The 12,641-nt window shown below is 42.6% G+C and overlaps 1 protein-coding gene across 1 annotated transcript in view; it reads right to left on the reverse strand.

Annotated features, from left to right (window-relative positions):
* The window catches only part of mtcl2 (microtubule crosslinking factor 2), a gene marked incomplete at its 5' end in the record, with an annotated part of 88,035 nt that extends 85,481 nt beyond the window's left edge, over positions 1-2,554 (reverse strand). Inside the window, one exon of the mRNA XM_079274006.1 lies at positions 1,619-2,554. Within this exon, the coding sequence (XP_079130132.1) occupies positions 1,619-2,554 (936 nt within the window). The remainder of the gene's footprint in view (positions 1-1,618) is intronic.
* Between the last annotated feature and the right edge of the window lie 10,087 nt (positions 2,555-12,641).

Raw genomic sequence — 12,641 nt, forward strand, 5'->3', positions numbered from 1 at the left:
TACAGAAATAAAGATAAAAACGACACGTTGTGTTTTCTGGGGCCACATTATGTTAACTTGGGACAGAACCAGGAGAGCTGTTACCCCCCGTTTCCAGATGTTGTGCTAAGCTAAGCTAACTGTCTGCTGGATGTAGCTTGGACAGATGCTCAACTATCAGCTTAAGTTGTAGTCACAGGACAGACATTCCTAAAAATTAAGCTCAGAAAAGGCCCATGTTTGGAAAGAACTACATGTTGTTGTTTATTGTTGTTATGTCAGCTGTTAACATGTCGCACAGCAATACGACACAAACGCCGTGTACGCTGAAATATGAATTCATAATTACAGACTCCAACAGCTGTTAGTTGTCTTGATCTCCAAATTGAAACAGGAGCTGCACCAACAAACAGCGCATTCATCAGCCCTGCATGAAGCTGCAGTCAAAGACGGACTAGAAGTCTGCACTGACGGAGAACAGGGATGGGTGGAAGCAGAGAGAGCGTGCTGGAGAGCGTGGATTAGAAGCTAGATCGAGAAAAAAAAATTAAAAATGTAATCAGCGAGAGATTGAGGGGCAGCCTGACACCACAGCAGCATGTTGTTTTCATCTTCTGATTACTAAACAGGTGTTCCTCACAGCTGCAACAACACACACACACACTCACTTCACTGCCAGGCCTCCCATGAGGCTTTGGGGTGGTCCAATAAGCTAACTCTGTTACATGATGACCTATATATTCAGGTAACACCTCTGCCTGAATGTATGGCCATCGACATAGACGGCAATACGCACAGCTGCAGATCTGCACCTGCTTTAAATATGCATGTACTTTATCAAAGATGGCAAATGATAATAATTATTAATAACAGGGGCATTGTGTTCCGTGTTATGACGAAGGCATCACGGCTGGTGTTTACAAGGGGGAAAAAAAAGATCAATAAAAAGCCCTTCTGCTGTGTGGAGCCATCTTTAGGATGAAGGTCCACCAAGAATCTAAAGTCTCCAACACTGTTGCACAGCTCCATGAGAAAAGATGAGGAGGAAACAATCACCCTCCACAATCAATCTGACAATTATCGGCCTGTCTGGTAACTGCTCGGGGACATGCTAATATAATTGATCCTTCCTCTCATCAGTCACTGTCAGGGCTGGATGGCTCCGCTTGACCGGTGGATCCATGGACGTATAATACAAGACGCCACTTGTGGGAGCTGAGAGATGTCTGATGACATGCAATCCCACAGTGAGTCCAGGTACTTGATGATGCAGTCATGGGCTGGTTGTTGTTTTGGTTTTTTTTCAGTTTGACACAACAATAGAATTTTGGTACTGCTGTCAAATTTTCTGAATACATGATTTTGAACATTTCTCAAAAAAGGAATGCATGTTGTCCTCATGTGCTGCTGAGGGGGCACACTCTCTATTCATAACATCATCATCACCCTTGTAGTGAGTAGCCTTGGATGGGATCCAAATGTATTTCTACACACTGGGAAACAAGTCAGAGTGAACTTAGGAAATAAACCCAACTGACTATAATAAAACACCACATTTCTAAATCTGAGAGTGAGGGTTTGTTTATTTATGCTGTCTGTTATTAAACGTGTCTTGTGGTAATCAACCATGTAGACTTACTTTGAGGTAATCATTCTCAGACCTCAGCTCCTCTATTTCCCGGACAAACTCCTCGTGCATGCCGTCCATAAACTCCTCTGTGAGGTCTGAGAAAGCCAGGGATGTGCTGGCAGGGACCCTGCTGTCATACGAGGTGACCGACCGCTCCTCGCCGGGGGATATGCTCCCTTCCCCGGTCTCCACGCCCAGGGAGAGCCGGTCCTTGCAGTCCCTCTCTGCGGAGGAGCACGTGGTCCTGGCGGTGGCTTTTTGGCACGCTCTGTCCGCCAACACGCTCTCCCTGGGCGGCTTATCGCCGCCGCGGCTGCTCCTTGATTCGGCGTCGCTGCTCGCGGCGTCCGTGTAGTGCTTGTTTTCCTCAGAGGCGCAGTCCGACAGCTCGGAGCTACTGTCAGTGGGGGACAGCTTCCCGGTGGCGCAGCCGGAGTCCTTCGATGCATCGTCGGATCCGATGCTGGCGTCCGACACCTTCCTCCGCCCACCGGTGCTCTTGGCCGCCTTGGCTGTTTTAGACGACGCGGAGGAGGAGGAGGATTTGCCCGCAGGTTTACCACCACCGCTCTTCTCCGCTCTGGCGTCCTTTCCAGCGAGACTTCCCACGGGGCTGCGCCTGGAAATGCGGCTCCCCAGGTGGATGGCTCCCGGTTTTACGCTCAGCGTCGGGGTCCCAATCCCTCCGCGGATCTTGGTGAGCGACCAACCGGGCACGTCCTTCGGTCTGGCCGGGGACGGAGCCCGGTTTATCTTCTTCTTCTTCTCGCCCGCAGGATGAGCGGCCACCATCGCAGGGAGCTCCGCGTGCTGCCCGCTGTCCGAGCCCTCCGTCCCGCCTCCGCTTTCCATCTTCTGCCGGAGATGGAGTCTCCGTATCTTGGGCGAGGCGAAGGCGAGGTGACTCGGAGAGTTATGGACATCGACCTCCTTTGTTTTTGTCATTCATTCCGTTTATGCCGAAGCGAGAAACAACTGAAATGAGACTTCCTATTTGGTGGAACAGGAGGCAGAAGTTGGTGTGTGGATAAACAACCGCAGAGCAACACAAAATGAGGGGATCCTCGCTCCAACCACAATGAGAGCTCCCGTAGAGCAACAAGGCGAAGAAGCAGGAAGCGGAGTCCAAAAGCTGCAGAAACGCAACAAATAATCCCGTTTCCCACTGTGTGCGCGTGGAGGAAAAATAGTAAATGATTCCGTTTTGTTCTGATAGATCCCCTCCTCTCTTCAGGATGCCTTTCTCGATGACATCAACCAGCCGGTTCCTGCTCAGAGAAGTTGTGGGTGAGAGCAGAGAGGCAGTGTGGTGGATATGGTCTACCCTCTCTCCCGGTTTCTCCGCCCAGATAACGGACCGGGGGGGGGGGGGGGGGGGAGATATAGTTACTTCTGCAGCTCTCTGTCGCCACCATTGCAGGATATTAGAAGACAGTAGGGAGCAGGGAAAATAAAATAATGTATGGATGCTCTGAGAGATGCAGCAGGAGTCCCCCTGGCTTGCTTTGCATTGTTATAATATAGAGCCAACACTTCATATATATATATATATCTATATATATATATATATCTATATATATCTCAATGATAATATGGGACAGGGGCAATTGCTAAAATATATTTATGTACAGGTCAGTGTGTGGAAGGTCATAGGCACAACATGACACCAGGCTATCCATTGACCAATTGTGCTCGACCCCTCCTCGCCATCCTTTTTTTCTGTCTGCACACTATCAGGATTTATTATTTGTGTTTATTTTTATGGATAGATATTTATACGTTGTGTTGCATGCAGCAGCTCGCCAACAGGATCAACAGATAGACAATAATAGACAGGAGGAGAGAAGACACGGTTAGTAACCAAAGTGACTAAATAATTGAAGGCTATGCGCTGAAAACTATATGTGGAATTGTTAATCAATGAATAAATACATACTCATTAAAAAACAAGCAAAAAATGGCACTTTTGTTTCCGCAGAAGGAGATAATCTATCACATAAACATGAACCCTTAATTAGATTTTTGCAAAAGTCTCTCTATCTCATGATCAAATTATAAAGTTGAGTCTTTTCTACCAAATATTTCCTAGTAATTGGTACCCCCTGTCATTGGCTGATGGGTTGGTGCATTATCTTAAATATACTAAATCAGACCACCCAAATACTAATCAACTGAATAAAACATTTGGTAAATTGAATTAGCAGCAGTAAGAATATTTCAATTTGTCAGTTCAAGATAATTGGCTATTATGTTACATAAAATATCCAACTTAATCTTTGATACAAGTGGATATACAGCCATTCCCATCATGATTAATTCACCTTCTGGAATTCCATGTGCACAGCACAGTAAGTGTGTGTGTGTGTGTGTGTGTGTGTGTGTGTGTGTGTGTGTGTGTGTGTGTGTGTGTGTGTGTGTGTGTGTGTGTGTGTGTGTGTGTGTGTGTGTGTGTGTGTGTGTGTGTGTGTGTGTCAGCTATCAGCTAGAAAGAGATGAAAGCCCAGGATTCCTCAGTCAACACGTTTTCTGATGCAGTTACTAAGACACAGACATCTACACTCTCGCCACAGCGACAGGTTAATGATTCAGAATGTAGGCAGCTATGCAGTGCTGGAGCCTTTCTATCAATGACTACTCTAAAGCAGGGATTCCCAAAGTGTGGTGCGTGCACCTCTGGGGGTGCGCGAGCTGCATAGGGGGTGTGCGAGAGGAAAAATGTAATGGTGTAATAATTAATATTAAATGTAATTTTCACAAAGTAAAAGCATGAATGTAACAGACTGTCTCGTGTTTCTCGTTCTGGTGTTGACGATGATATGTCCCTTGAGGGTTGCCGTAGCGAAGGCGCAACCCCCGCCTCTGGCCAAAGGAGAAAACAATAATAAAGAGAGTAGCCGTGGGCTGATACAAGATGTCTCATCTCCCGACTCCAGTTACTACTGTATGATAAGTGCCCTTATACACGAACCCAAGACGCTCGGTTACATGAATTATAAAAATTCCCCTTGTAAGATTTCAATTAAAAACTTACAATTTAATTAATAAATGCACTTCAGCTCCTGCCGCCAGACTGTGTTTTACGTACACTAGCTGACCTAGCTTGTGCAGCTAACCTCAGCTAACAGCTAACTTCATTCATTCAGCAACATTCATGCAAATATGATAAACTGGCTGAAAATCGGGGAAACTGTCAGGTGGGACATCTGAAGCTATCAGTCATAAAAGAGGAGAGAGAGAGAGAGAGAGAGAGAGAGAGAGAGAGAGAGAGAGAGAGAGGAATCAGAGAGGTGCGTTGGGGAGAGACCGGGAGAATAAATCGAACGGGAGTCAGAGGAAGATGAGACGGAGGAAGGGATTGCACAGACAAATCGGGAGCACATAGGCCTATCGCGGAGTCAAGGTAAAAAAGAGGAAACTGGGAAAAAAAAAGAGGAAATATGATGAAAATGATCTGGGTCTGGGCTTCACTTGGATTGCCAACGCAGATTCCCCAAAGCCACAGTGCGTGGTGTGCAGTGAGGTTCTGGCTAACAGTCTGAAGCTCTTATTTACGTCGCCACCTGAACACCAAGCATGCCAGTGCAAGTCAAAAGCCCCTTACATTGTTTATATCGAAATTGGAGGAGTTACAAAACAGCCCAAAACAACTGCAGTCTCATTCCATGTGTGGTTCATTGTAAATTAAATGTGATAATCTGCCTCCGAGTCTGTGCGTGTGTCCTCACCATCCGTATTGCTCTTTAAAAGTGACGCCTTGTGTAACTGAAAGTTATTGAAACTTTGTTGCAGTGTTTCAGGGCGTTTTCACACCTTCAGTTCGTTTGCTTTGTTCTGATTCAGGAATTAATATGATACAATGTTGCAGTTGCTGTTCGGTTTGTGTTCACACTGCAACATTTAACAGCGGACTAAATATTGTAAACAAACGCCACGCGCGAGCAAACTGTTCTCTCATTGGTCCGATTTCTATGCAGCTATAAATAGGCTCTGTTGCTTCTTTTTTTTTAAGATGTGTGGGATTGGGGGTGTGTGAACCCTGACGGGATGTAGAAGGGGGTGCGTGGCCTAAAAAGTTTGGGAACCGCTGCTCTAAAGTATCAAAATACAAAAACATGTTCTCATATCATTTACATTAGTTTATAACAAGAGTCTACAGCCATGCTGCTCTGTGCGGCTGTAATTAAATGGTCCTTTGGTCAGCATGCTCACAAAGACAATGCTAACACGCTGATGTTTAGCAAGTTAGGTTTTTACCACGTTCACCATCTTAATTCAGTGTGTTAGCATGATTAGGGACTTTCTAATTAGCAATAAAGACAGCGTGCAGCTGGGAATTACAGTCGTTTTTCAAGTGTTTAGTCATTAATGTAGGAAAAGCATTGGACAAATTGAAATTCAGACTTGATGGTGGCGCCAGATGAAAAGTTAAGGGATCACCAAAAACGAACAACAGTTACTCCTCAGGTGGACATGAATGCCATTAAAGAAGACTTTTCACTAAAAGCCACATATGTCAACCTCACAGTGGCGCTAGAGAGAAAGTCATTGGATCACCAAAGTCATTAGGATTCGTCCTCTGGAGACCACGAATGTCAGTGCAGAATTTCATGGCGTTCCAATCAATAGCCGTTGAGACATTCCTCTAAAAGCAAAAAATGTCTTGTGTATGAAAGAAATAGACCATCCCCTTTGTATGATCACACATTACCGATGGTGTCCTGTACCTGATCACACTGTCCTACAATGTCATGGAACTACATTCCCTTATACAGCATGTTTCTTGGTACATATATCCAGACAGAGCGAGTAGGAACCATTAGGTTGATGGTTAAAAGTGTGTTTCCACAAGTGACAGGGACATTATGTAGATGACCGGTTTCATTATTAAAGCTAAAAAGAAGAACGGGACATCCTCCTCTGCTTTCATCTGTTCCCTATCTCTAATAATCACCATATTCATGTTTCTTCTCCCCGCGTGTGCTGTTTCCTCAGTAGTATGACCGCATGCATGTACATTGTACACACTCTTCCATCCCAATGTCAGCATCTTTATTCTCTTTTCTGATCTTTCGTCTCTGTTGTGGCTGCTTGTTGAACCGTGACCATCGTCAGATTAAAGTCTCCTCACTGAACCGAGGCAAGATGTCAATATAGTCTGCGGTGGCATTCAGAATCACACCGCATGAATGATTTATCGGCAGTAACTCTAGAACGGCAAACGCAGAATTCGAGCAGTTTCAATAGATTTTACCACTCAGGGATTCGCTATAGTGTATAGAAGGTCTCGTTTGATACTGGCCATGTTTACATGCACACTAATAATGTGTGACAATAGTGAGAATAATGCAGTAAACTGATTATGGTGCCATTATGCTCTTTGTCCATGCTAAGCAGTCACGTTTCACTGTTTGTTTCCACTTAAGAGATTACATGGGTCTGTATGAAGAGAGGGAACTGTTCAACATTATTTAACACATTTAAATCCAGCTGTATGAATTCAACTGAAATAATACAGAATCACCGTTTTACTCAGTTGATTAATGTAGTGGTTCATATCCTGAATCCAATCCGTGCTGGGGCCTTTGTTGTTATTTCCCATAAACTGTTCATTAAAGAAAGAAAATGGATCTAAAAGAAGAATTCTGACCAAACTGTCTATTCCAGTCACATTTTCTTACTTCTGCTGCATTTGTAAATCCTCTGGCAGCTACCATTATGAGCTGGAGGGGTGAATTTGAAATGATGCAGTCTTTAAATCAGTCAACGCCAATGATCTTGCAGTGGCAGCCACAGAACTACATCTGATAGACTGTGCATCTGCATTCACACCAGAAATACTGCCAATAAAAAGCTCACTGTGCTGAAAAGGGGTTTTGCATCTGTTGTTTTAAACACTTAGTGTCTGGAATCACTGTAATGAGGAAAATCCTCTTGTGCAGAGGAAGTGATATATTTTCACTTTCGGGTTTGTTTTGCCGACAACACAAAAAAAATGTGTGGTTAGCATGCAAAGCCGCTTAGCTGAATGGTGAAAGAATCAAACAGACAGAAAAGACAGGAGAGAACAACATATATTTGGAGAATTTGGAAAATACAATTATTGTGAAACAACAAAAAAATGTGTAACCACCATAACATCACCTCTTGATTCATTTACAGGAGAGGTCAATGTCATTCCTGGTTATTTCGTTTCCCTTCTGTGCTTTGTAATTACATGCTCAAATTGCACATTTATCAAGGATCCAATTCGACATGGAAATTGCAATTTGGAGTAGTAGACTGGATCTTTGAATCATTAATGAACAGGCCATTCATTGTATAGGGAGGGTGGTAAGAGGCGTTCATTAAATAATTAAGCAGAAAACTAAGTGCAACACAAACAGCCAGTCCCCCACTGACAACCCTATACGAAACACAAGGTACTGTACTAGCGTAGCAAATTCATAATTACGTGAAATACCTGTATAAGCAGAATATGGGTTGGTGCTGTATATGTGTAGCTAGCTAGACATAAATCAGCGCCTCATTTGAATGAAGTAGCACATCATCAGAGCACAGCCTGCAACATGTCGGTCCACTAAGGTAGCAGCTTGACCCTGCTGATTGGCCAGCCCTGTCAGATATGATGGGAATAGAGTTTGTCAGCAGAGGTCACTATGAGTTAAAAGAGTATTTTACTCTTCATAGAGAGAGGATGGACGAAGTTGCCTCGCCTGCATCTTTCATACGAATCCAATAAATGGGGGGGGGGGGGGGGGGGGGGGGGGCTGATGTATTCTGAGAAAAACAATACCCTCTTATATATAAGAAATATGAGACAACAAATTAAACATAAATTATGTATTTATATTGGGTGGTGTTTTATTTAATTATTTTATTGTCTGTGTGCAATATTTGTGATTTGAAGTGCAGGGCCCAAACTAATTATTGGTTGATTAGATTAATGATTTGTATAAATTATTTGTAGAACTTGTATCATCACTCGTATTTCTTTTTTTTAGGAAATATTTTTGGTGATTCAAGAAATAAAATATGTAACTCAAACTGATTTTGTCTGAGGGCTTATCAAAAATTGTTGGATGGTGGAAACTGTGCAAATGTGTGAGCATCCCACTGCTGGGGACACAGCAACCAGTCAGGCAACCAGCCAGCAGACTGACGGCCAATTAATCTTCCACTCAGTCCTATTTTTCTCTGACAGAATTTGTGAATCTTCTAAACGTGGTTTCTTGGTTATTTTGTGTATTCTTTGTTGTGTATTAATCTAACTTTTTCAGGACTGATACATTGATTTTGCTTAATTACTTGTTTGGCCTGATGTCAGTCATTAATACAACCGGCCATTCAACCTCTCGTCAAGAATGCGAAATGCGGAAAAAAAACACCCTGATGGGCCTTTCATTGGCGTCCATTCTGGGTATTAGAGTGCATGATTTCCAGTCTGCTTTGCTGAGAGGAAAAAAAGACAATAATGGAAACTTGCTGCCCTTGCAAGTTATCTTCAGTCAAGTAATTGGAAAGCCGTGGGTGTGTTGGTGGTTATGAAGAGGAGCTGCATCAGCGGCGCCACTGCCTGCTGACATGAGGGGACAGACACTTTGCTTATAGAGTGCTGCAGGGATGAGTCCTAAAACCAGCAAATGAGTGAGCATTTGCACTTTCGGTTCCCTTGTCTCAAAGTCAAAAGTCACTTCTAACGTTGTTTTCTATGATATGAAATACATCAGCAAATATCCCTCTTGTGAATTTTTAAACTTTTACGTGTTTTAAAAAAGGCGGTTGCTAAATGGGATTACTTAACCTCATACATTGAATATAATATTGTTTATTTACAATACAATGTAATGTTCCATCTGTGCCACATTCATCATTACTGTGTATTTCTAATCACACGTTACTGTGCTGTTGGACCAAACCTTTGTGGGTCTTCCCTTAAAGCTGAACCTCGTGATTCTGCAGCAGTGTTGAAAACCTCAACCGTTTATTTTGAATCCTTCTGCAAGAGTCAGGGGGGAATTTTGTCTGAGTCTCATGTGGCCTGCTTTATCTGGAATAACACGTTTCTTCCCAGATCTCCCTCCCTGCTGGGTACAGTAGATGGCCTATACAGAATGATATCAAGTCACCGACCTCATGCTGACACTGCTGGGTCCCGCCTGGGGCTCCTAAAAAATGTGCAGTACATGAAAGCGATCCCATACTCCTATAATTGTTTAAGATCATAAAAATGTGAATATTACGAGGATCTTGGCTTTAAAAGGCCTCATTATTGGATTTTAAATTGTCATGCAGCAGTTCTGTGTCATTGTTCCAGACCTCATCACAACTAATTGAAATATAATCTGAAATGATAAAATGAGATAAAAATGAATCTGCCTAACGCTGAACACATGAAGACCCAGTTCTTAAAAGACATGAGCAAATACAATAAAATATCAGTAATCCAGAGTCTGTTCCACATAGAGGACAGTGACGAGTAGATCATCTGGGAGCAAAGTTTCTCTGTCTTCTACCTCCATCTAGTGGTGAGCAGAGAAACGTACAGTAAGAACTGACGGTGAGGTGTAAGGGACAATAACACAAGAGGAAGAAAAGGCCTGAAGTAATCATTATTCTGGGGCAGAGATTGATGTTGTAAAGCGAAGAAATTCTAATGTTTAACCAGCTGCTGTTAAATTCATGATGCATTCCATCCTAAATAATGCTTTTTTTTGTTCTCAAGAAAGATATTTTGAAGCTTTCAAGCATGCCCTGCTGTTGTTTGTTCCCTAGCGATTTGTAACAACATGGCTAGGGACTACAGATGAAGAATAGCCGCCTTTTAGTTAATTCTGGCATTTTTTATTTGTTACAGTCCCTTTTCTCAAATAAACCGTCCAAATAACCAAATAAATCAAACCAAAAACCAAATAAATCTCTCTTTGCCTTACTCGCTATTCAGTGCATGTACACAATGATAGCAGTTCTGCTGAGTCTCTGTTCAGCCTGGTGGGATATGTTTCAAATATGCAGCATCCCTCTTAACACAAGTGATGGGAAAATATGTCAGTCTACTGTTTTAGGGTTAAGAAATGTGAGTTTTAGAAGAGCAGGCACTAAACCTTGTGTCTTCTAAATGATTCTCGTAAGTTTTGCATCCAGGTGTCTTATCTGTTATTTGTTATCTGTTATCTGTTTTCCTGTGCATTATTTGTCTTCAAAGACGGCGACACACAGAGGTCTGTCTAGATTATGGTACTTCCTGATGAGCATCAGGAAGAGCATGACCCTCTGCAGGCATATATGATGTGTGATGGTTCACAGGCTTTTTCCGTCTCTGCAATACTGTGACTTAACTCTTTAACCAGGTCACAGTGACATCAAAGGAAGCATCTGATGTCTCCATAAATATTGTGGGACAAACTGATAACAAAGGGATTCGTAAACCGGCCATGAAGCGCCTTCAGGGTATCGTAAAGACAGGACACTGTGCTTCAAAAAAAAACATCTGCCTTGACTGGTTTCCTTCTTCCTGTTTATTCTTGTTTGCGAACCAAGATAACAGCATGCTGACTGAGGATAAATGTCCATGCATTTGAATGTGTCATCAGAGCACCTCTTGCAGATGACGGTGATGTATCTGTGAGACTGTGTTCTCTTTGCTTGCAAGCAAATAAATTGACTATTACAACTTTGATCGTTCATCCAGACTCTGTTTCATTTGACATTGATTTGTTAACACTTTAACACTCTTCTCCCGACTATTCACAGAAATATTCCAAAACACACACTGTGCATGTAAGTGTATTATGGATGCCTTTGTGAGCATCTGTATGTACAGTGCATGACTGTCTGTGTGTGTTTGGTTGTGAACCAGCATGAATAGAGACCTTTTTCTCCACCGCGCCACCGTTCTCTGCCTGTTCCCTCCTCCTCTCCTGCTTTCTCTCATCCTATCCTCTGTTCCCCTTTCTTTCACTCTCATCACACCATCATGGTTGTTATGTAATGATGAGAGAAGAAATACACTGCTTGTCTGTTTGATGCTGCCCACAACATCATATCATTAGTGAAGATTCCACTTCTCTGTGTGCAGTCTTATGCGGAGTTCAGTTTTAACAGCAAGGAAAACTGGCACTTTTACTGCTAAGCCCTTTTCAAAAATATTTTCTGTGGATGGTGTGTTTTCTGTGTTTAGTCAAGATGACCACTGCTCATCTTAAATTACCCAGAAATGCATCAAGACTTGTGTGTATGACCAGCAAGTGTTTAGAACAACAAATTGATGATATGAGGAACAAAAGGGTATTCATTAATACAGGAATCCCTAACATGACAAATCAACATAGAGACTAATTTAGTAACTTGACAGCACTGGAACATGAACACAGAATGACAGAGTGTATTAGAGATACTGTCAGTGTACAGACCATTATGCCTAATTCGTCATCATGCCTGTGCTATTCTCTAAGCAGCCAGCCAGCTGGATCAAACATATCAATGACTGATAGGCTGCATTATTTATGAGAGAGATAATACACACTGGACAAGCTGATGTCTCACAAACGGGGCTTGAAATAAACACCAGCTATCCAGAGGTCAAATGTTACATCACAAGACCTGTAGAGCTGCAGGAAGTAACATTTTCTGTGGTGGAAGTTATCAACTGTGCACATTTAGAAAAGCTAATGGATTTAAACCTCAATTTTGTTCTCTTCAAAAACATAAAACACAATCAAACATCATCTCCTGATGTGTTCGGCACCCAGAAAGACCATATTAGGATATAAAGATGCACTTTAATATGAACCGCTTTCTCCAAATGTTCTATCAATCTTCAGATCACCATTTTTCACTATCATCATCATCACTGTCATATACTGCTGGCATGAAAAATCCACAAAGTCATCGAGATCAGATACACGAATTCCAGACATTCTCATCATGTTCAGTTAATCTTGTTAAGCGATAAAGAGAGGACAGCTGGAATATGAAACCATCAGGGTGTGGTGTTTAGTGGCCACCTCTGTACACAATCCACAATTATATTATG

The sequence above is a fragment of the Melanostigma gelatinosum genome, assembly GCF_949748355.1.
Source record: "Melanostigma gelatinosum genome assembly, chromosome: 8".
Taxonomy (NCBI): Eukaryota; Metazoa; Chordata; class Actinopteri; order Perciformes; family Zoarcidae; genus Melanostigma; species Melanostigma gelatinosum.